Raw genomic sequence first — 25,390 nt, forward strand, 5'->3', positions numbered from 1 at the left:
GTTGATTTACAATGTTGTGTTAATTTTTGCTGTACAGCAAAGTGATTCAGTTATACATATATATATATGTGTGTATATATATATATATATATATATATATATATATATATTCTTTTTCATATTCTTTTCCATTATGGTTTGTCCCAGGATATTGAATATAGTTCCCTGTGCTATACAGTAGGATCTTGTTGTTTATCAACCAAAGTTACTTTTGCAGTTACTGTTGCAGAAACATAAGCATTCTTTTCCTCAAGTAAGGATTATAAGGACCTTATGCTTTTCTCACATTCTCACAAATATTTCCAGTAATTATTGTGAACTAGCAAGAAAGAATAGATCCCCAGATCAAGAAAAAGTTAAGTGGTGCAGCACCTAACACACTGTGCCTCACACAAAGTGGAGTCTCTATTTTGACACACCACCTGTTTAACACACAAAACAGAGGCAACTCAAATATTAAGGATTTGTGCCTGGTGGTCACCTGCATGCCTATGTGGCTCTCTCCTCAAATACAATAGCTTTAGTTCACAGCATACTTATGAATCTTCAGATAAGTCACTGCTTAGTATCAGGAAAGTACACAGAAACTGGGAAGCATTTTTTCCCTTTTGTCAAAGGCAAGGCAAACTTCAAAACAAAGTCTACCTTCAAGGGAATAACAACAAAACGTGACAAAGGAGTCAACACCAAGAAAAGAATGAAGTCATATAAAGTCCTCAGGTATAAGGTGAACACTTATTTATGGCACCTAAAAATGAACTTAAGTCTACTGAGATTCAAGTACACAACAAAGGTTTTTTTGTTTTGTTTTGTTTTGTTTACATAATATTTATTTAACCTTTAAGCTGCCCATAACCACAAGGGGAAGAAAAGAAAACAATTAGATTGAGAAAGCAGAAAGACACACTAAAAATACAAACATACTCTCTGTAAGGGAGGAGAAACTGAGAATACGTACAGAGTAGGTACAGAAGGTGACAAGGACCAGCCTTATTTGGATGTTCTAAGCTTCAAAAGAAGACAAAAATTAAATAATACCACTTCAAGTACACACTGGATAGCTGCCCTAAATGAACTATATGCTGGGTCACAAGGCAAACCATAACACATTTCAAAAGACTGATATCACAGTGTATGTACTCTGACCACGAGGGAATTCAATTAGAAGTCAGTAACAGAGATAACATGAAAATCTCCAAATATCTAAAAATTGCAACACACTTCTAAATAATACGAGTTAAAGAAGACATCAAGTCAAAATTAGTATATATATTCTGAGCTAAATGATAAGAAATTGTAACACATCAAAATCTGTGGGATGCAGCTAAAGTGGAGTACAGAGAGAAATTGTGAAGGCTTTCAAAGCATGTATTAGAGAAGAACAAAGAGTGAAACATCAATGCTCTAAGGTAGGGGTTGGCAACATTTTCTGTAAAGGTCGATCCAGATAGTAAATATTTTAGGCTTTGTGGGCCAAAAGACAAAACAGAGGATATTATGTAGGTACTTATGTTACAAAAGAAAACAAATTTCTACAAAATATTTATTGCCAAAATTCAAAATATAGTAATACTAATTGAGTACAATTTTTTTGGTGGTACAGGTCTACTAATGAGAAGAATGAAATTCTTTTATGAGGCAATAACATTTCACTTAACTGGGGTTTAAAATCGTTTTCCCTTGGTTACATTTCTTTATACTAATGATGAAATATCAGAAAGGGAATGCAAACAAATTGTCCCGTTTAAAATCACATCAAAAAAATAAAATACTTAGGAATAAACCTCACCAAGGAGGTGAAAGACTTATATACTGAGAACTACAAAACATTAATAAAGGAAAATGAAGATGATTCAAAGAAATGGAAAGATATCCCATGCTCTTGGATTGGAAGAATTAATATTGTTAAAATGGCCAGACTACCCAGAGCAATCTACAGATTTAATGTGATCCCTATCAAATTATCCATGACATTTTTCACACAATTAGAACAAATAACCCTAAAATGTGTATGTAACCATAAAAGACCTAGAATTGCCAAAGCAATCCTCAGGAAAAAGAACAAAAGGGGAAGCATAACCCTTCCAGACTTCAGACAATACTACAAAGCTACAGTAATCAAAACAGTGTGGTATTGGCACAAAGACAGACATACACATCAATGGAACAGAACAGAGAGCCCAGAAATAAACCCATACACCTATGGTCAATTAATCTTTGACAAAGGAGACAAGAATATACAATGGGGAAAAGACAGTCTCTTCAGCAAGTAGTGTTGGGAAAGTTGGACAGCCACATGTAAATCAATGAAATTAGAACACACCCTCACACCATACACAAAAATAAACTCAAAATGGCTTAAAGACTTAAATGTAAGACAAGACACCATAAAACTCCTAGAAGGGAACATAGGCAAAACATTTTCTGACATAAATCGTACAAATGTTTTCTTAAGTCAGTCACCCAAGGCAATAGAATTGATAGCAAAAATAAACAAATGGGACCTAATCAAACTTATAAGCTTTTGCACAACAAAGGAAACCATAAACAAAATGAAAAGACAACCTATGGACTGGGAGAAAATATTTGCAAATGATGCGACCGACAAGGGCTTAATTTCCAAAATATACAAACAGCTCATACAATTCAATAACAAAAAAACAAACAACCCAACTGAAAAATGGGCAGAAGATCTAAATAGACAATTCTCCAAAGAAGACATACAGGTGGCCAATAGGCACATGAAAAGATGCTCATCATCACTAATTATTAGAGAAATGCAAATCAAAACTATTGTACAATGAATTATCATCTCACACCTGTAAAAATGGCCATGATTAAAAAGTCTACAAATAATAAATACTGGAGAGAGTGTGGAGAAAAGGGAACCCTCTTATACTGTTGGTGGGAATGTAAATTGGTGCAGCCACAATGGAAAACAGTATGGAGGTTCCTCAAAACACTAAAAATAGAGTTGCCATATGATCCAGCAATCCCACTCCTGCGCATACACCCACACAAAACTATAATTCAAAAAGATACATGCATCCCAGTGTTCATAGCAGCACTATTCACAATAGCCAAGACATGAAAGCAACCTAAATGTCAATCGACAGATGAATGGATAAAGAAGATGTGGTATATATACCCAATGGAATATTATTCAGTCATTAAAAAGAATGAAATAATGCCATTTGCAGCAACATGGATGGACCTGGAGATTATCATACTAAGTGAAGTAAGTCAGAAAGAAAAAGACAAATACCATATGATATCACTTATATGTAGAAACTAAAATATGACAAATTAACTTATTTACGAAACAGAAACAGCCTCACAGACATAGAGAACAGACTTGCGGTTGCCAAGGCGGGAGAGGGGAGGAATGGATTGGGAGTTTGGGGTTAGCAGATGTAAACTGTTATATACAGGATGGCTAAACAACAAGGTCTTATTGTATAGCACAGAGAACTACATTCAATATCCTGTGATAAACCATATGAAAAGAATACGAAAAAGAATATATATGTAAAACTGAGTTATTTTGCTGTACAGCAGAAATTAACACAACATTGTAAATCGACTATGCTTCAATAAAATTTTTAAAAATTGTTTTCCCTTTTCATCAAAATTGATTGTAAATTTTCATCTGTTAATGCTGATTTGTAACGAGATTTTATAATTTCATCTTTGAAAACCTCTTTTCACACAGATAGGTACAGCCAAGTACTGAATCAATCCATGAGTATATGATTTTAGTTGAGCGTACTTATCTCCGGGTAGGCATCATAGGATTCTATTAGATTATCCTCTTGACATTTGCCTTTATCATATCATTACATTGCAGATTTGTCACTTCCAATTCAAAGTTAGGTGGAAGTCACTGAATGGCAAAATTAAATGGACTTTTTTTGTGTGTGTGGCAAAATACATACAATATAAAAATTGCCATTTTTACCATTTTTAAGTGTACCATTCATGGGCATTACTTATATTCACAATGTTACGCAACAATCGTCACTATCTCTTTTTTTTCAATAAATTTATTTATTTATTTATGGCTGCGTTGGGTCTTCGTTGCTGCACGTGGGCTTTCTCTAGTTGCGGCGAGAGAGGGCTACTCTTCGTTGCGGTGCTCAGGGATATACATCGTTGCGGTGCGCGGGCTTCTCTTGTTGTGGAGCACAGGCTCTAAGCACGCGGGCTTCAGTAGTTGTGGCTCACGGGCTCTAGAGCGCAGCCTCAGTAGTTGTGGCACACGGGCTTAGTTGCTCTGCGGCATGTGGGATCTTCCCAGACCAGGGATGGAACCCGTGTCCCCTGCATTGGCAGGCAGATTCTTAACCACTGTGCCACCAAGGAAATCCCTCATCACTACCTATTTCTAAAATGAATGGATCTTTTCAATTAATCTACCACAAAGGAGGCAAGAATATACAATGGAGAAAAGAGTCTCTTCAATAAATGGTGCTGGGAAAACTGGGCAGCTACACGTAAAAGAATAAAATTAGAACATTTTCTCACACCATATACAAAAATAAACTAAAAAATGGATTAAAGATCTAAATGTAAGACCAGAAACCATAAAACTCCTAAAAGAAAACATAGGCAGAACACTCTTTGACATAAATTGTAGCAATATTTTCTTGGATCTGTCTCCTAAGGCAAAGGAAACAAAAGCACAAATAAACAAATGGGACCTCATTAAACCTAAAAGCTTTCTCACAGCAAAGGAAACCATCAACAAACTGAAAAGACAATCTACTGAATGGGAGAAAATATTTGCAAATGATATGACCAATAGGAGGTTAATATCCAAAATATATAAACCGCTCATACAACTCAGTATCAAAAAAAACAAACAACCCAATTAAAAAATAGGCAGAAGACCTGAATAGACATTTTTCCAAAGAAGACATACAGATGGACAATAGGCACGTGAAAAGATGCTCAACATTGCTAATCATCAGAGAAGTGTAAATGAAAACCACAATCAATTATCACCTCACACCTGTAAGAATGGCTATCATCAAAAAGACCACAAATAACATTAGTTGGCAAGGATGTGGAGAAAAGGGAACCCTGTACACTGCTGATGATAACGTAAATTGGTGCAGCCACTATGGAAAACAGTAAGAAGGTTCCTCAAAAAACTAAAAATAGAATTACCATATGATCCAGCAATCCCACTCCTGGGTATATATTTGAAGAAAACAAAAACACTAATTCAAAAAGATACATGTACCCCAGTGTTCATAGCACCATCATTTACAATTGCCAAGATCTGAAAGCAACTTAAGTGTTCATCAACAGATGAGTGGATAAAGACATGGTTTGTATATACATATATATACACACACACACACATACATATACATACAATGGAATACTAGTCAGTCATAAAAAAGAATGAAATTTTGCCATTTATAACAACATGGATGGACCTGGAGGGTATTATGCTTAGTGAAATTTGTCAGAGAAAGACAAATAGTATGTTATCATTTACATGTAGAATCTAAAAAGTAAAACAAACTAGTGAATATAACAAAAAGAAAGAGACTCATAGAGAACAAACTAGTGGTTATCAGTGGGGAGAGGGCAAGGGGGAAAGGCAAGATACAGGTAGGGGATTAAGAGGTACAAACTACTATGTAAAAAATAAATAAGCTACAAGGATAGATTGCACAGCACAGGGAATATAGTCAATATTTTATAATAACTACAAATGGAGTGTAATCTATAAAAATTTTGAATCCCTATGTTGTGTGCCTGAAACTACTATAACATTGTAGGGACTTCCCTGGTGGTGCAGTGGATAAGACTCTGCGCTTCCAATGCAGGAGGCCTGGGTTTGATCCCTGGTCAGGGAACTAGATCCCATATGCATGCCGCAACTAAGAGTTTGCATGCCACAACTAAGGAGCCCGCGTGCCCCAGCTAAGGAGCTGGAGAGCTGCAACTAAGGAGCCTGTGAGCCACAACTAAGGAGCCTGTGAGCCACAACTAAGGAGCCCGCCTGTCACAACTATGAGCTGGTACAACCAAATAAATAAATAAATAGATTTTTAAAAAAAGAAGAAACTAATATAACATTGTAAATCAACTACACCTCAATTTTTAAAAATTTAAAAATTAAATAAAATAAAATGAATGGATCTTGAAATATGGAAATTTCCTTTGTACTTCACTGAGGTTCTGAAACACACTGCTGGAACTGTAATTTTTTTTTTTAATATTTATTTATTTATTTGGTTGCACCGGGTCTTATTTATTTATTTATTTTTTTATATTTATTTTTGGCTGTGTTGGGTCTTCGTTTCTGTGCGAGGGCTTTCTCCAGTTGCGGCAAGCGGGGGCCACTCTTGATCGCACGCAGTTCGCGGGCCTCTCACTATCGCGGCCTCTCTTGTTGCGGAGCACAGGCTCCAGACGCGCAGGCTCAGTAGTGTGGCTCACGGGCCTAGTTGCTCCGCGGCATGTGGGATCTTCCCAGACCAGGGCTCGAACCCGTGTCCCCTGCATTAGCAGGCAGACTCTCAACCACTGCGCCACCAGGGAAGCCCTGGAACTGTAATTTAAGCTCAGAAAATATATAAACTACAAATCTGTAAGGGACTGGGGACCCCACTTCTTATTTCAAGTTTTGATAGCATGAGAACTATATAAGGTGACTTGACATTACTTATGATTCAAACATTAGTTGTCACTGAAATTACTTTGTCACAGTCTCATTTCAGATCCCCACCAGCAATCTATGAGAGATCCGGTTTCTCCACATACTCGTCACTGCCTGGTATTGTCGTTATTTTTTATATTAGCCACCTGAACAGGTGTGGTTTAGTGTTTAATCATGACATTAATTTGCTCTACCCTAATGGTTAATGATGTTTAACATCTTTTCCTATTCTTATTTGCCACTCATATATCCTTTTGGGTGAAGTGTCTGTTTAAGTCTTTTGCCCATTTTCTAATGGATTGTTATTCTTAGTGTTGCATTTAGAGAGTTCTTTATCTATTATGGATTCAAGTCCTTTGTCAGATGATTTGAAAGTATTTTCTCTCTTAATAGGGTCATTCACGGAGCAAAAGTTTTATATTTTGATCAAGTTTAATTTGTTGATTTTTTTCTTTTAAGGATTGGGCATTTAGCGTCATGTCTAAGAACTCTTAGCTCTAACCCCAGGTCATGAATATTTTCTACGTTTTTTTCTAAAGGTTTTATAGTTTTAAATTTTGATCTGTGATCCATCCTGATTAATTTTTTGATTAATTTTTATTTAAGGTATAAAATTTAGGCAAAGCCTCATTTTTTTGACTATAGCTGTCCAATGTTCCAACACCATTTGTTGAAGATTCATCTCTCCATTAAGTTGCTTTTGCACCTATGTAAAAATGAGTTGGCCATACTTGTATGGGTCGATTTCAGGACTCTATTACATTGACCTATTTGTCTATCCCTTCACTGATACCATTAACTTGATTACTGTAGCTATTTTGTAAGTCTTAAAACAGCATAGTGTGATATCTCCAACTTTATTCATCCTTTACAAAACTGGTTTAGCCATTCTAGTTCTTTTGCCTTTCCAGGAGAACCAAGTTCAAGATTGAGGAGAGTTTTATAAACATCTTTTGACATTACGGCATCAGAGAAGGAAAACTTGGTATGCCATCCATTAGTATTCTCACGTAAGAATGACGTAGTAGCATTAAGAGAAAACTAAAATCTTCACATCTTACTTCATTCATTCTTTCAACAAATAACTTACTGAGCACCTATGTACAAGACTGTCCCAGATGCTGGGAATAAAAAATATTCTAATTTCTATCTTTGTAGTACACTAATTTCATTTTATTCATCTCTAAAATGCCTAGTTACAATTTTCATCAAAACCTATGAATAGAAAAGTGAATGGATGACAACAAACAAAATCCTCTTATTGCATGAGTTTTGTTCCTTTGACTATATACATAATGTCATGTTCCACCACCTCCTGGTAGTAAGTTACTTCCCATAATGGAGAATGCCAAATTCAAAGGCTCTCTAAAAAGACTCAGATGAGAGCAGGCAGGCAAGGTTTCATTCCCAAAGGCATATCATGAGTACTATACAAGCATTATCAAATGCCTGTAACATATCAGAGACTGAGGACTCTTGCAATGTTTTTGATTTTAGAACAAGGCACTCAGTATAATTTTATTCTGACAAAGAAAAACTCCCATAAAAGTGGCTGAAAAAGTGGTTGAACTAATTCTCAAATTTTCATAGAATAATAAAACATGGAGTAGGAAGGACCACAGTAAAGGTATGGAGAAGTCTACATTGTTGATCCAAGCCAATCAAAAGTTGCCATTCTAAGCAACCCACTTTCCAAGTCTCATCATATTTTTGCTATTCTTTCCTAAACTGCTTCCCAAACTGTCAATCTTGTTGTCGTATCTTACTCACTGCCCAGATGAGGACAGTGAAATATCTGATGGAGATAAGAAGATTCATGCAGGATGCTCTGTTTTGAAACAGTCTTGCTCCATATTTGCACCTAGCTCCTTCAGAGACAGGACTCTCAAAACAGTAAGCAACAGGTGTTTAGCTCTTGAATGATAAAATAACACAATCAAGAAAATCAAGAGAAAATCCCCTTACTCCAATAAAACTATGTTCTCTACGGTCTTAAAGTATTCATACTCCTTAGGCAGAATTTTCCCATAGTTGGAGGCCATTGTGAAGTATAATGGTTTTGCACATGGGTTTCAGAAAACAGACATGGGCTCACAGGCTGATTCTGCCACCAACTTTCCGCATGTTACCTAGCCACTTTAAGCTTCAATTTCCTCATTTTTACAATGGTACATGAACCTACCACAAAGTGTTGAGAGGAATTAATGGGATAATGAAAAGTGCTTAGCAAAGTATTGGGTATATAACAAACATTTAATATGTATTAACTATGTACCAATTTATCCATCTGATAAATCATACAGCCTATCTCAACTATTCCTCTTTCCTTTAGCTTCCCCTGACTCTTTCAAGATTAGGGAATTTATTTCCCCCCTCCTATGTCTTCCCTGCACTGTGCCACTGCAATAGGATGCTTGTACTAAGAACTCCTGGACTAACTCAGTTAGGCTGACTAACTCTTGTTTGCACCCCTTGCCCCTGGCACAGTACAGAGCCTGGCACCTATTATTCAAATGGCAACCAGAATATCTCCATGTTGCCCCACAATCTGCGTTATTATCATGTAAAACTGCATGACATACCACTAAAAAATCTTCTTAACCAATCCACTCTGTTTAATTTCTCTGCTCTTTTGCTTATTATTAATTGTATAATAAACAATTACAGTTTACTTTTCTCTTTCTGGATTATTTAGGATAAATTCCATCAGTGGGATTACAGGATTAAAGAGTGTAGCTCCAAGCAACTAGACATCCATCCAGTTTGTTTAATTAACCTTATTATAGGATATGTACTCCAGTATTATTGCAAAAGAGAACTGCTCTTAGTTTTAGTACTTTCAGTTCTATTTTGTTGACCTGAGCCTGCCTCTATCCCACCTACTCTGGGACATTAGCAAGAAACAGAGGAAGTTAGGGCAATCTTCTTTGTTTATAGCCCGATCTCATGACTAGCATGTATCTGTAAAGGCAAACTGCTTACTTGAAGGTGATGGGAAAATTTGGGCAAATGAACTAATAACAAACCAACATAGCATTTACTATGTGCCAGGCATTGTTTTAAATGTTTTACAGATACTAACTCTTATAATTCTCATAACTACCCTATGAGGTAGATACTCTTATTTCCCCTGTTTTACAGCTGAGGAAACTGTGAAGTAGCAGCAAAGATTTGAAGAGATCTCTAAAAGCAGAGATTGAATCCAGGCTCCAGAGTTGAGGCTCTTAATCACTATGTTATGTGCCATTCAAAGAAAAAACAAGCAAATAACTCATCACTGTACAAGATGACCTCAGATGTGTCTTTATAGACAGCCAGCTCTCCTCTCTTCCCCAGGGTGAGTATCAGATTAAAATAAACTATGACTCTCCTAACTAACCTCATTATAAACAAATGGTAATTTCCAAAGTCAAAGGCACAAGTACATAATTAGAACACTAGAATGTAAATAAACTATTTTACTTAATTGCAAAAATCCACTTCCTGGTTGTTTTTCAACTAAAGACGAGTAGATGCTAAAAGATGAATACATTATGGACTGATATTTAAAAATAAAATAAAAGCATTTTTATACTACCCTGCCAGTAACTGCATAGATGTCTTATACTTGTAACTGTTTGGTTGGACGCCTAACTTCTCTTTCTTTCTAGGCTTCCCAAAAAAGCTTACCTGGCCAAGCAAGCCAGTGGGAAAAATGTCTATCTAAAGTAAAAAGGAATTTAACCTACCATATTAACATTCTGTAAAGTGAGTTATCAACGTTCCAAGATTGAGTGGATTAAAAATAGAAATGAACCAAGAAAAATGACTTAATATATTTAAGCTATATGGGCTTACTATATGAACGCGTAAATAATATAACACGGTAGGGAAATACGATTCAGCAAATATCATTGGGACAAATACAAACAGGTTGGAGATGAACTGAGATCCAGGTTTCACACCATACATTAATCCATCTGGAATTAACCCCAAAAGTTACATTAAAATGATGAAATAAATAGAAGAGAATTAAACAGCATACTTAGCACACCTAGGGAAGGGAAATAGTCTCCATTTCCCCCCAAAGCCTGAAACTTATCAAAGGCAAGATGGATGGGTTAAAATATAAAAAGGAAAACTTTCTGCATAATGAAATTAGCATTAAGGGGAAGGGGAATACAGCTAAAGGAGTGACCAGGTAACTAATATAATAATATATTTTGAACAGCCAGCTTTTACTGAAAAACATGTTTTATCCATTCATTCAGCAAGTATTTATTGAGGGGACTACATGCCAGACACAGCTCTGGGTGCTGGGGACACAGGAGTGAAAAAACAGACTTGCACCTCGAAATCACTGCCTTAATGCAGGTTGCGTTCTAGTATTTATAAAAGGTCAAAATCCAGAATAATCTACTAAATTGGTTCAGAAGCTTCTCTCAGCTTCTGAATTCAATGTTACCAGTCAAGAAATTAAAATTAAATTTTAAGATACAACTATATATACCTTAATAGAAATAGAGATAAAATCCAACCCAAGGAGGGAAATGTAAGATATCATCTGAACCTTGACCTGATTTTTAATGCCACTGGCAGGTACTCAGGGGAGCAAACTGGTCATACGTAACACTTTACATATGCTTTGTCTCCATAGTATTATTATAGGAAGGAAAATTTTCCAAACAAAAAAATATCATTTAAACCCAATGGTTTACTGGGAACTAAATGCCTAATAGAAGATTAATGGCTAAACTACAGTAGAGCAACACTCCAGTGCAGTGCTGCTTAACAGAAATAAAATACAAGCCACAAATGTAATTTAAATGTTTCTAGTAGCCACATTTAAAAAGTAAAAAGAAACAGGAGAAATTAATTATAATAATATACTTTATTTAACCCAATATATACAGAATATTATCTTTTAAACATGTAATCAATAAAAATTATTAATGAGATTTTATATTCTTTTTTTGGTTCTATGTCTTTGAAGTCTGGTGTGTGTTTTTCATAAGGTTTTTTTTAATTAATTTATTTTATTTATCTATTTTTGGCTGTGTTGGGTCTTTGTTGCTGTGCACGGGCTTTCTCTAGTTGCGGCGAGAGGGGGCTACGCTTCATTGTGGTGCGCGGGCTTCTCATTGCGGTAGCTTCTCTTGATGCGGAGCATGGGCTCTAGGCGCGTGGGCTTCAGTAGTTGTCATATGCGGGTTCAGTAGTTGTGGCTCACCGGCTCTAGAGTGCAGGCTCATTAGTTGTGGCGCACGGGCTTAGTTGCTCCACAACATGTGGGATCTTCCCAGACCAGGGCTCGAACCTGTGTCCCCTTCATTGGCAGGCGGATTCTTAACCACTGCGCCACGAGGGAAGCCCTGGTCTGTGTTTTATATATACAGAACATCTCAATTCGGACATGCCACGTTTCAAATGTCCCATTGCTACATGTGGCTGGTGGCTACAGTATTAGATAGCGTAGTCCAGTAGTTTTCAATTGAGGGTGATTTTGCTTGCCCAGGGGACATTTGGCAATGTTTGCAGACATTTTTGGTTGTCACAACTGTGCATTCAGTGGGTAGAGGCCAGGGATGCTGCTGAACATCCTACCATGCATAGAACAGGCCCCCACGACAAAGAATTATCTGGCCCCCAAATGTCAGTAGTGCTAAGGTAGCCCTAGATAGCTAAACAGCTAACACGGCTAGTACTCAATGTATGATGATCTAGGGGAATCTGTTTTACGAGGCCTATTTGTTTTTTACATTACAATGCTTTAAGTCAATTTTAGAAATAACTTTTTAAGGCTTCTCCTGAGACGGGATGAAGGCACTCATTTCTCTTTACTTCTCTTAAGGGGCACTGCAGACTGAAGGTCTCTCCATGGCCAGATGTTGCGGCCACAGAAGGTGTCAGCAGCAGTTGATTCGTTCCAAAGGGAAAAATACTGCTTGATCCAGGAGTTGAGAAAACATTAAACAAGGAAATACTGTTGCCATTTGTATCTTCCTGAGGACTGTGGCTAGGAGACATGAGCATTTTTTTTCCTACCAAGGTGATGGGGACGGAGCAGGGCAGGGACACTGGGGAACTAAAAGGGGACAATGAAACTTAGATTCTGCCATGGTTCAAACAAAGGTCAGGGAAACACAGAGTCATTTACCTGCCCATCCCGTGAGGGAAACAAGGAACTTTGATCCATAAGCAAACAGAGAGGCTTGCACAAGAACCCTCCATCCTCTGTGCGCTAAGACCATCCCCAGGGCTGGGATAATTAGCTCTCACTATCACACCGCATGGCTTCCGCTTATCTAGTTTGTCCCATCTCATTTTAACAGGCTGCCAGAGCGGAATGTCTGCTGACAGGGCAACCACGGGCTTCCCCCTGAGTGGAGGCCCCTGGGACAAGATACCAGGGGGCCAGCAATCATTCCCCAGGCTGAACAATCCTTTCCCGACAGCAGGACAACAGCAGGGTAGCCTTGCTAAGCCTGGAGGCTGAGGAATCAACCAGAGGCACCTCTCCGCTTCCAAGGGGATTAAAGGCTGCAATATTCCCATCTGGCCCGCCCCACAAGGAAAGCCGCACTTAGGGCACAATCAGAACAGACAGGCCTCAGACTCTACAGCATATTCTTCCTCCCCTCTCCTTAATTCACAAGGTCTTAACACAAATACAGACTGGGTAGTCTCTTCTCATAAACCCTTCTGGCCCAAGTAAAAGCTTTTCTGCAGGTGTCCCAGCCCCACAGCTGCCTTTACAACAAACCTTTAGAAAGACAAACTTTTAAGAAGAACTGTTACACTGTCAGATACAGTTTTCAAGAGACTCAAAATGTTAAAAATTAAATTAAAGTTAAATTTTCTTTTAAATTAAAAAAGAAATGGGGACTTCCCTCGTGGTCCAGTGGTTAAGAATCCACCTTCCAGTGCAGTGGACACGGGTTCGATCCCTGGTCAGGGAACTGGGATCCCACGTGCCACAAGGCAACTAAGCCCGTGGGCTCTGGAGCCAGCACCACAACTAGAGAGAAGCCCATGCACTGCAACTAAGACCTGATGCAGCCAAATAAATAAATAAATATTAAAAAAAAAAAAAAGAAAGAAATGAAAAAGCTGATAGCCTCCCAGGAACAGCTGACTCCAGGCAACCCCATCCTCCCTCTCCCCGACAAGTTAACACTACGAAGGACACTTCCTCTCCCAATTCTCAGCACTTCCTTATTCCAATGGGTTATTAACATGATTCTGACCGTCTCTAGCACTTCCCTGAAGAAATTCCAAAGAGCGGTCACTTCAGTCAAGAGGGACAGCGAAATTCTAGAACGTAATCTTCACAGGAAGGAAGCAGAATATAATAGAAAGGGCTCACTATTCAAAGTCAGGGAACCTGGTAAGTTCAGCCCTATTGCTCAGCGGCTATGAATTAATTTGTACTCCAGCTCACTAGTCTGTAACTAGGCTGTATTACCCTCATGCTGAGGATAAGCTATTACAATTCACAAGTGTAAATATGTAAAACCAATGGATATAACTTGGACCACCATCATGTTGAAACAGGTATTTTTCCGCAGCTCATAATCTAGCATTGCCCCAGAATCCGGAGGAATTTGAGGGCTTTCAATTGTTTCATAAGCTAAATTCCAAGGCACTTTTCTAAAGTTCCTATTACATTGGGGTGTGAGATTAACTTTGTTATTATAATGATAAGGTTTCAAAGGACTAAACTGAAAATAAATCACAGAAGGGAAAAAAAGACATGGGAAACACTTGGAGCCCCATTGGTTGAGCGGACAGAAGAGACTTTATTCCATGAGATCTAAGGTAGAGGTTCTCAGTGCTGCTGGCACATTAGGATCACCAGGGCAGCTTTTAAACAACATGGATGCCTGAGTCTGACCCCAGAGACTGGTTTAATTGGTCTGGAACACGGGTATTTTTTTTTAACGCTCCTCAAGTGATTTTAATACGCAGCCTGAACTGAGAACCACTGATGTAGATAGTAGGATGCTGGTCGTTTGCATTTGACAAAATCCCTTCAACATTTTCAGGCTTTAGCTTAAAAAAAAAAAAAAAAGCCAAAATATAATTTGTAAATGAAACTCCCTTCAGTGATCAGTAAGTACCATGTGAGCCCATGTTAAATGCCTAGAATAAGACATTAGTGGGTCCAACATGTGACTCCTGTACTGCAGAGCAGGGTGGAACCACTGACAATGGTGGGAAACAAAGGCAAAGGTGAAGATTTGGGCAGTCTGGCTGTTTTTCCACTGTGAGAATACAACATTTAAGAAAACTGACTGCTCAACACCGTATCTGCTCTAGTAAACAGAAGTTTTCATCTGATATCTAAAAACAGTTAAGTTGATTCTTTGAACAGCCAATTCAGAAAATAATCTTAAATAATTAAAACATATGTAACATCTAATTAATTATCTAAATAGGTTAACTCCCTAAAAGGGGGGTAAGGAGGGAAGGAATAGACTTAATAAGCTTAATTCTACTGACAGGTTCAACCATTGCAAAGACTTCCGGAGGCTTTGTTTCCTGTTCCTGGCACTGACCTTTTTATTTTTGATTAAGAGAGAGGGAGGGACAGAATGGTGAGACATTCAAAAAAGCATTAGCGAAAGGCTACCTCAAAGCAAAACCAAAGTTTCACTGAAAAAGTTTTCATTAACCATTTGTAACTTACAAGTTACAGATCTTAACAAAATAAAGGTTTGGGTATTTAAAACTGCTTAAAAAACAAAAAGCTAGTTCCAATACTTTTCTTCCCTTTTGACAGAAGGCTCCTTTAACTCATGCCAACAAGCTATATTTATTTCCCTTAAGCAGCAGTTCCTAGGAAAGAAGCAGCAGTCCTGCTGCAGATGGCATAAAAGAGCTCATGATCAAGGCAGCAGGCCAGTCTTAGGAGACCCACGGCACTGCAGACTCAGTCACCGCGCAGGAGAGCCGCCTGGGCTCTGCACCAATGGCAGCGCTGTTGTCATCTCTACCAGACAGTTCTGGGCTGCTATTGGAGACCAACAGCTGGCACCAGGCCAGACACCGTATCATACCGTACTAAGCTTTATAAAGCTTTATAGATGCCTTCAGGGAAAAGAAAAAAAAAAAAAAAAAAAGGCAGGTGTTCTTACGCATCCTATTACTAACTGTCCAGAAAATGTGCTGAGTCACTGAGTAGCATTCAAGAGAAAAATAATGCAGAGACTGCAAATACTAATCTCCCTCACCCTGCTCTCCTTCCTAACAGCAAGGAGACTCACAGGTAATACTTTTGACACTGAAAACACAAGAGCATGGAAAAATTCACATACCCTTAGTCCATAAAGAAAAGCTTTCAGAGTTAAATTTTCTAAAAGTGTAATGTACTAGACAAAACTATTTTATGGTAACAATAGTTGTCTCTAGGTAGAGGGGTTAAGGGTGATTTATTTTTTCTATAATCTTCTACAATTTGCACATTTTCTACAATGAGACCATGATTCTTTCATAGTAATATATCTTAGAGTCATATTTCTTGGTAAGAGATTACACCCACATCTTTGTCTCTAGCATGTAACTTCAATTCACCCAAATATTTCCACTCACTAATTATGAACACTCCAAACAGGGCTACAGTGTCAGCCGAACAAGGAACTAAAGGAGACACTAAGTGAAGGTCACTGGACTTTGCGAATACTTGCTTTGTTACTTTGCCTAGAAGCAGAATATTCTAACTTGGTAGAAAGCAAATTCCACCAGTGGTACACTTCTTCTATTTTTTTTTTTTAACTTATTTATTTTTGGCTGCATTGGTTCTTCGTTGCTGCGCGCGGGCTTTCTCTAGTTGTGGCGAGCGGGGGCTACTCCTTGTTGCGTGTGCAGGCTTCTCATTGCAGTGGCTTCTGTTGTTGCGGCACATGGGCTCTAGGTGCGCGGGCTTCAGTAGTTGTGGCATGCAGGCTCAGTAGTTGTGGCTCGCGGGCTCTAGAGCGCAGGCTCAGCAACTGTGGTGCACGGGCTTAGTTGCTCCGCGGCATGTGGGATGTTCCCTGACCAGGGCTCAAACCCGTGTCCCCTGCATTGGCAGGCGGATTCTTAACCACTGCGCCACCAGGGAAGCCCTGCTTATTTTCCATGTTTCCTCCTTTCCTAGATTACACATGCTAGGAAAAAACAAGTCACCTTTGCCTTTAGCCTGAGCACAGTGAGAAAACAAACAACCACCACAATAAAAAAGCTTATAAAAGTGTCAAATAGCTTTGTCTTGTTTCTGATTAAGTTTTAATTTAAAGCAACTGAAATCCAAATTCCTTGGCCTATTATTCAAGAACACATCATCTGAAACTCAGTGACCTATCTCTCTACATATATGACTTCACACTTCATGCTGAAAGCCAACAGCACCTAGTTGGTCCTACCCACAGCTCTTTCTTCTACCAGGCATGTTCTTCATTTCTCTGAATTCTACCTATTCCTCTAAGTCGCCAACCAAATGCTACCTCCTGCTGAAGTCTTCCCTGATCTCAAAGACTGAAGCACTCTCTCCTTCTTGTTAATCTCCATAGCATCTAAATTACAGTAATCTATGTACATGCCTATGAGTTTAAGCTTCTACGGAGGGCAGGCAGGCCCAGCATTAATTTATCTTCATGTGCACCAGAACACTTCATTCAGGGCTGTGCGTACATCTTCGAGAGTGCTCAAATGTTTGCTGAATTAAAAAAATGAATAAACATCACATCTTAGAACAAACCAAGCCGGGGGCGGGGGGATGAACTGGGAGATTGGGAGTGACATATATACACTAATATGTATAAAATAGGTAACTAATAAGAACCTGCTGTATAGCACATGGAACTCCACTTCACTGTACTGTAGAAACTAATACAACACTGTAAAACAGATATACCTCAATAAAAAAAAAAACAACACACAAACCAACCAGACTTGGTGGAGTTATGTGATCGACATGTGCATATATATCTGAATGCAGTTATAAGAAAAGGAGCTGAGCTTGGAGAGCCATGCCTCAGACACAGGAACAGTGTTAAGCGGCGGTCTGGACAAAAATCTTTGTTAGTTGAAATAATGCCAGCCTAACGCCAGCCAAGATTAATACTTAGGCTCAAAGAACTAACAGCAACAGAAGGCACCCCTATTAGCACTTCAGGATTAAAGGATGTCTGCAAATCATCAAATTGTGTGTGGCCACAAGCTTTAACTCAACAGTCCTGAACAAAGGGGAGGTGTGAAAATGCATTATTTTTAACTTAATTAGCTCTAAGCAGATGTGATACAAATATCTGAAACATGAATGATTAGAGCAATTTTCCCAAAGAGTATTCCAAAAGATTTGGTCACAATATTAAGAAACAGGCAAACTGTGTACTCTGCAACTTTGCTTACAGCTTGAGAGAAAAAAAAATCACCGGCCTGTTTAAAATGAGAATTTAATCCCTGATGCTTTGCTTCTGACTTCCGTTTGACAGTTTCATGTGTCCATGTTAACTGGACCTACTGAAGGCTAATGGTGGTGAATAAAACCTTGTTTTCCAATTAGGAGCCACAGATGATGTATCCTTATCTTTTGTTACTTTGGGAGGTACTGTTTTTTTTAGTTCTGATGGATAATAGACATGCCTGGCGTCTGGGAGGTCCCATCCCAGATTTCATCTCTAACAACTAATACAGAAACAATGGTTATGATCAAGAGACACGAAACTGTAATCTCTACTCAATTATCTACTTGCATTCTTAAAAATGGTATGCTTATACAGCCATTCTACTTCCCAAATACTTGAATTACCCATTTGTAAACTATCGCTGAACCAGAAATTTGTCATCTTGCTGATTTCCTCTATTAGCAAACTGTTAACATATGAGACAAGTTCAAGATATATTTATATCTAAGATTTTGGATTTTGACAGGTAATATGCAAGAAGATTCTAGGTGGTATGTGAACTTTTAAAAACACTTGATATTTACACATTCCTTTTAACGTGTGTAAAAAATAGGTTGCATAGGGCTTCCCTGGTGGCACAGTGGTTGAGAATCTGCCTACCAATGCAGGGGACACAGGTTCGAGCCCTGGTCTGGGAAGATCCCACATGCCGCGGAGAACTAGGCCCGTGAGCCACAACTACTGAGCCTGCGCATCTGCAGCCTGTGCTCCGCAACAAGAGAGGCCGCGATAGTGAGAGGCCCACGCACCGTGATGAAGAGTGGCCCCCACTTGCCATAACTAGAGAAGGCCCTCGCACAGAGACGAAGACCCAACACAGCCATAAATAAAAAAAAAAAAAAAAAAAAAAATAGGTTGCATAAACCTATGATTCTATTGCTTAGGTCAAGGTTGAGCAAAAAAAAAAAAAAAGCCAGTATATTAAAAGAATTAAGGACTTTCCTGGCGGTCCAGTGGTTAGGACTTCGCCTTCCAATGTGGTGCGTGCAGGTTCGATCCCTGGTTGGGGAGCTAAGATCCCACATGTCTCGCGGCCAAAAAACCGAAACATAAAACAGAAGCAATATTATAACAAATTCAATAAAGACTTTAAAATGGCCCACATCAAAAAAAAAAAAAAATCTAGAAGAAATAGTTTAAGTAAAAAAAAAAAAAGTTCAGAGGGTACAGGATATGGTAAAAAACAGGAAAACAGTACTCAAATGTAAAAGTTTAGGAAACATCGAAGGATAACGAAAATGAAATTCATGTGGACTGCTCAGATTTTATAAAAGTGGTTGGCATCAGCCTCCTATTTCTTCAAGATGAGGCTCAGTCACACAAAGGAAACTTGCTGTCTGGTGCCTGACTTAATAATTTACGGGACAAAAGGCACAACAGTGACTCCATTTCCAGTTCTTCTCCACCCACGGAGGAAAAGTTTGCTGCTCCCACTGCACACGCTAATGTCAGTTCTGCTCTAACCAACTGCACAGGGCCTCTGTCGCCAGAAATTTCACAGGGCCACACACTACCTTCCCAGGTTCCATCTCTTCCTGCTCTACAAGCTACCCATGGGCAAGCTTGCTCACTCCTAAGGCTTCATCTACATGAATGCACTAATGACTCCAAAACTTGTCCCTGCTCTACTCCTTGCCTATGCTCTAATTATCTACTAATCATCTCATGCGGATGCACTTCAAATTCCACATGTTCAAAAGCAAACTCATTCTTACCTCCTCTCCTTCCTTCTCTTCCCATATGTCCATCAATAGTTTTAAATCCTTACCACGAATCCCAGGCACCCCAACGTTCCCCTCCCCTTCCAGAGATGCCCCCAAATCTCTCCCCTCTCCTCCATCCTCACTATTATGCTTGGATACAGACCCTTGGCCTCTTTCACATGGGCTGGCACAGGAGCCTCCAGACTGCTCCCTGTATTTTGTCTCTCTCTTTCTCTCATACAGGTTTTTCCTACACTGCCTCAAAACTAATCTTCCTAAGATAAAAATCAAGTCTTAAAAATCTCAGCTCAACTGCATTAGCCATTAGGTAATGCAAATTAAAACTACAATGAGATATCAGACATACCTATCAGAATAGCTAAAATAAAATTAATAGCACGAAATACTGGCAAGGATGCAGATAAACTGGATCACTCATACATTGCTGGTGGGAATATAAAATTATACAGCCACTCTGGAAAAGAGTACTGAAGTTTCCGATAAAACTAAACATGCACTTAGCATATGACCCAGCAATTACATTCCTGGGAATTTACCCAGAGAAATGGAAATTTTGTTCACACAAAATCCTATACACAAATGGTTCAGAGCAGCTTTTTTTGTAATAGCTACAAACTAGAAATAACCCAAATGTCCTTCAACAGATGAATGGTTAAACAAACTGTGGTCTATCTATAACATGGAAAATTACAATTAAAAGGAAAGAACTATTGATACACACAATAAATTAGATGGATCTCAAGGGAGTGAGGCTGAGTGAAAAAATCCAATGTCGAAAGGTTACGTACTATATGATTCCATTTGTACAGCATTCTTTTTTTTTTTTTTTTTTAAGTTACTTGCCTTTCTTTTATTTATTTATTTATGGCTGTGTTGGGTCTTCGTTTCTGTGCGAGGGCTTTCTCTAGTTGTGGCAAGCGGGGGCCACTCTTCATCGCGGTGCGCGGGCCTCTCACTATCGCGGCCTCTCTTGTTGCGGAGCACAGGCTCCAGACGCGCAGGCTCAGTAATTGTGGCTCACGGGCCCAGTTGCTCCGTGGCATGTGGGATCTTCCCAGACCAGGGTTCGAACCCATGTCCCCTGCATTGGCAGGCAGATTCTCAACCACTGCGCCACCAGGGAAGCCCTGTACAGCATTCTTAAAATGGCAAAATTACAGAGATGGAGAACAGATAAGTGGTTGCCAAAGACTGGGGGAGAGACCGGGACTTCCCTGGTGGTGCAGTGGTTAAGAATCCACCTGCCAATGCAGGGAACATGGGTTCGAGCCCTGGTCCGGGAAGATCCCACATGCCGTGGAGCAACTAAGCCTGTGCACCACAACTACTGAGCCTGCGCTCTAGAGCCTGTGAGCCACAACTACTGAGCCCGCGTGCCTAGAGCCTGTGCTCTGCAGCAAGAGAAGTCACCGCAGTGAGAAGCCTGCACACTGCAACAAAGAGCGGCCCCCGCTCACTGCAACTGGAGAAAGCCCGCGCGCAGCAACAAAGACCCAACGCAGCCAAAAATAAATAAATAAATAAATTTATTAAAAAAAAAGATTGGGGGAGAGGGCAAGGGAGGTGGCTGTGGCTCTAAAAAGGGAGCATGAGAGATTCTTTTGGTGGAGCTGGTTTGTACCTCTACTGGGGTGCTGGTCATACAGATTTACACATGTGGAAAAATTGCATAGACTACACACACTCACAAATGAGTGCACGTGAAACTGGTGAAGTCTTAATAAGGTGGTTGGATGGTATCCATGTCAATCAATAATCTGTTGTGATATTATACTACAGCATGCAAGAAGTTACCTCTGGGGGAAGCTAGATGAAGTATGTATGGGATCTCTCTGTATTATTTTTTACAACTGCATGTGGATCTACAATTATCTCAAAATAAAAAAGTTAGAAGAAAAAAATCCTCTCAATAGCTTCCAATAGTTCCCCAACACCCAGAGTAAAGGATTCCTTAGCGTGGCGTGCAGAGCTTTCTCACATACATCCTATGCTCTAGACAACTAGCTCTAAGACCTAACACTTTTTGAGCACAGGCTATGTGGCAGGCACCATTCTAAGCATTTTATATGTATTAGCTCATTTAATCCTCAAGGGAGTTCATGAGTTAGGTTCTACCGTTGATACCATTTTATTCATACACCACTAAGGCACAGATGACTTAAGCAGCTTGAAAGCATCCCCACTTCATCAGTCTTCAAAGCCCTGCTCCAGTGTTACCTTTGTGATTTTTTCCAGTTTAAGTGCTATACTAACAGTGTCTAGCATTCAAAAGATACCCGATACGTGTTTAATTAACATAAGGTTTGGACAAAGGGACAAAGAAAAGGTACAAAACTGGCACCTTAAGGATTTGATACTGATTACATTGAATCTATGTTTCCCCAAAGTTAAGCTCGAATGGGAAAGCACTGTATAATATACAGCAGAAACAGAAAACACCCATCAGTTAGAAAATGTTGATTAATAAGGCAACAGCTTTCAGGTAGCAAAGAGGGACAGGTAACATCAGGCTAAAGAAACTCCAGTGTCAGCTGCAGAGCCATATCTTTCTCCAATTTTCACAGAACAAATAGATGAACACAAACCTCAACTTCCCACCCAGCAACCCCCGTTCTTCCTTATTAGTTACTTCTGCAATTCAAGAAAAGGTATAATATTTTTCCCCAGAATAAAGATATTTCTTCCAGTTTAAAATGTATATTCATTATTTCCCTTGGAGGAAATTAGGTTATTAACTAAAGGCTCCTTTACACTCATGGGTTTACTTGAAAATTTTACTGATTATCCTCCAACGATCTAGAATTCTTCCAAGTACATGCTGAAATGAAATCTGAATGAAAATCTCCAAAGGAGTCACCTTTTAAAGGCAGACAACAGAGGCAGAGGGAGAAAACAATTTTAAGTACATGAATGAAGTTTAATGGTTCATATTCCCTCTGCTCCCTGCCCAGGCCTTCCCCTGCCCCACCCGGCATAAACTGTCTTCTCTCAAGCAAAGCCTTTTTAGAGGAGAACCCAAGGGGAAAAATAGGTGAGAAGCTGAGAGCCAACCTCTCCTCTTTCATAAACAACCATAAATTCTTAACAGTGACCTAAAGCCAATAAAGAAAAAGAAACTTATTTTAAATTAGGCATCTTGTGAAGAGAGAAGGTGTGGTCTAGCACCGCAAGCAGGTAAGAAGAGGGACTCAAGCAAGGCAGTACTGACCGGTTGAGTCTTGTACTTGGAGTCCTCGCGGTCTCGGTGCTGCCCTGAATTGCTGGTTCTCTCCCGCACATTTCTATAACCAGGGCTGGGGATGATATACTCCTTTCTTATGTCAATGTCCTTCATCTTCTCTGAGTGGAGGTGCCAGGGCTCACAGACTCTTGGTTCCACTTGAGAATTTCTGAAATTAAAAATTCATCAAGGACAGATATTTCCTAAATTGTGCTTCATTATAAGCGAAAGTGCTTTAAAATAGGGGAAAAAAGGACAAAAGCATTAAAGTTTTCTGTCATTACATCTATAAAAATAAATTTTCAAAAATCTTTCAATTACTATTTTATTTTTTCAAGAAAAAAATTCAGAGTGATAGAATCAAGAAGAATTCTCTCCTCTCACCTCTAAGGGGGAAAAAAAAAAGATTAAAAAAATAAACACAGTGATAGAGACATCCGCCTTCTTCACCTTCAACTATGTTCAATCACGATGTACAGAGCATTTAGATAGGTCTTAAAAAAAAAAAAAAAAAGGCTTTCTGGAAACAATTTAAGTTTGTTCCAAGCATTACAAATTCCACAATTTTAAAACGGATAAATTTTACTAAATGAAAACTTATAAAACACTTATTCTACCAATGATATATCCCATCTCTGTATTTTTATAATTAGGTAATGGGTTAACTGATGCTTTTAAAGCTCTGTGAAGTTACATAGCTAAAACACAAAATAATACTACACCTTACCTTTACAAACAAATTCCCCTTGGGTTACTGAAAGTGTTCTAAAATTAGATAGTAGTGATGATTGCACAATTCTGTTAATATACTAACCAAACACCAAGTGGTATACTTTAAGGGGTGAATTTCATGATACAAAAATATCTCAACAAAGCTGTTATTAAAAAACAATAACAAAAACAAATTCCCTACCCTGTCCTACTAAGTCTTACCTCGTATCTACCTGAAACTCTGTTCCAAACCCTGCTAGCCTGGTTATCTCTAATCAATATCTGGTATCAACTCTGGTTACTTCTGAAAAAACAAAACACAAGCATATGTCTCTAAAACATTTCCCCCACTCTAAGATGGTTCAAAGCTTCCCAGATACAAGTTGGGAAAACAATTTTCATACCAGCCTTACTAGAAATTAAAGAAGTGTAGCTGTGTTGCCTTTTGAATTCCATAAATTCCTAGCTATCACTGAGACTTAAAAGTACAACAGTATGGACATAATTCTGATAGCTACAATTCATTTTTTAAGGTATCAGAAAAAAAGGAGAACACTTACAAATCCTCTAAATAAAAAGGACTAAATCTCCTCCACAGAGACGTGTTTCCAGCACAAAGAAAGCTTTACTTCTTGCCTTTCAGGGGTCTGGCTCAAGTACCCTGAGTTGATACTGCTAAGTTACTTAGCTCCAAAGAAAAAAGTCACCTTGTCCAATGACAAACTGCACCATAAAGAGCACCGGCTTACAACCAAGAACACAGCAATCATGTCACTGAGACCTCAGCAAGCGTAAACTATAAACAGACCTGGCATCTGCCAGTGTCCCCAATGTCAGGATGCAGCTGCAGATCAGAATAATCCTTCTTACAGGGATCACTGAAGTCCAACCTTCCCCTCCAAAGGTTCCCCAGCCTAGCTGATTATCTGGAAAGCAGAAAAGATTAGTCCTACTTTGAAGAAAGGCAAGTGGAGGGGAGGCAGTTTGAAAGGGAAGAGGCCAAAGTATTGTAACTCACTCACAATACCAAATGCCATGTCAGGAAGAACACAAAGATCATCTCAATTGTCTAAGAATTCATGTAACCTCAGTTTCTTTCAATCACTTTATTCCAAGTTATTCTATGTTGGAAGGGTGTGGGGAGCAATTTCCCATTCCCTCTAACACTCCTGCTTCTTTAATTTCCTGGGGAAAGAGGCACAGCTCTGAAAGTAGGCAAGCCTTGTGCAGGGACAAAGCTACTATCTCCTGGCCTTGAGCAGAAGGAGGATTCCAGCTTCTGTGGATCAGGGATATAAGACAGGGCAGCCCACATGGAGGCCAGCCAAGAGCTAGGAAGTCCAATGGGTCTGGGGAACAAGGCCCAGATCTGAAGAAAACAGTTAAGGAAAGATCACTAGCTAGACTTCTTCGGGATACTTTTTGTATTTCTCTCTTTTCTTCTTTCTGTTCTCCCTTAAAGTTGTTTAAAAGTCTTTTTAAAAATGCTAACTTGCTCCAACTATTATGAGAGGGAAAAGGGAAGGTATTTTTATTTATTTTTGAGTCAGAGCTGAACGATGGCACTAGCAGAATATTCAAAGTGGGAGAACCCAAAGAGGTGCTCAGCGCAGAGGCTACTTGGTCAGCTGCC

At 39.0% G+C, this 25,390-nt stretch overlaps 1 protein-coding gene across 9 annotated transcripts in view; it reads right to left on the bottom strand.

Annotated features, from left to right (window-relative positions):
- The window catches only part of ABCC5 (ATP binding cassette subfamily C member 5), a 194,068-nt gene that overhangs the window by 62,661 nt on the left and 106,017 nt on the right, over positions 1–25,390 (bottom strand). For 6 of the 9 annotated variants that reach the window (XM_059920627.1, XM_059920623.1, XM_059920622.1 and 3 more), the window contains exon 2: positions 23,035–23,215. In XM_059920627.1, the coding sequence (XP_059776610.1) occupies positions 23,035–23,160 (126 nt within the window). In that variant the 5' untranslated portion in view covers positions 23,161–23,215. Of the gene's footprint in view, positions 1–23,034; positions 23,216–23,979; positions 24,003–24,317; positions 24,413–24,565; positions 24,665–25,390 lie in introns of those variants that run through there. The other 3 variants (XM_059920626.1, XM_059920625.1, XM_059920628.1) reach the window with 3 other exon arrangements.

Source organism: Balaenoptera ricei, chromosome 4, assembly GCF_028023285.1.
Source record: "Balaenoptera ricei isolate mBalRic1 chromosome 4, mBalRic1.hap2, whole genome shotgun sequence".
In the NCBI taxonomy this organism is placed as follows: domain Eukaryota; kingdom Metazoa; phylum Chordata; class Mammalia; order Artiodactyla; family Balaenopteridae; genus Balaenoptera; species Balaenoptera ricei.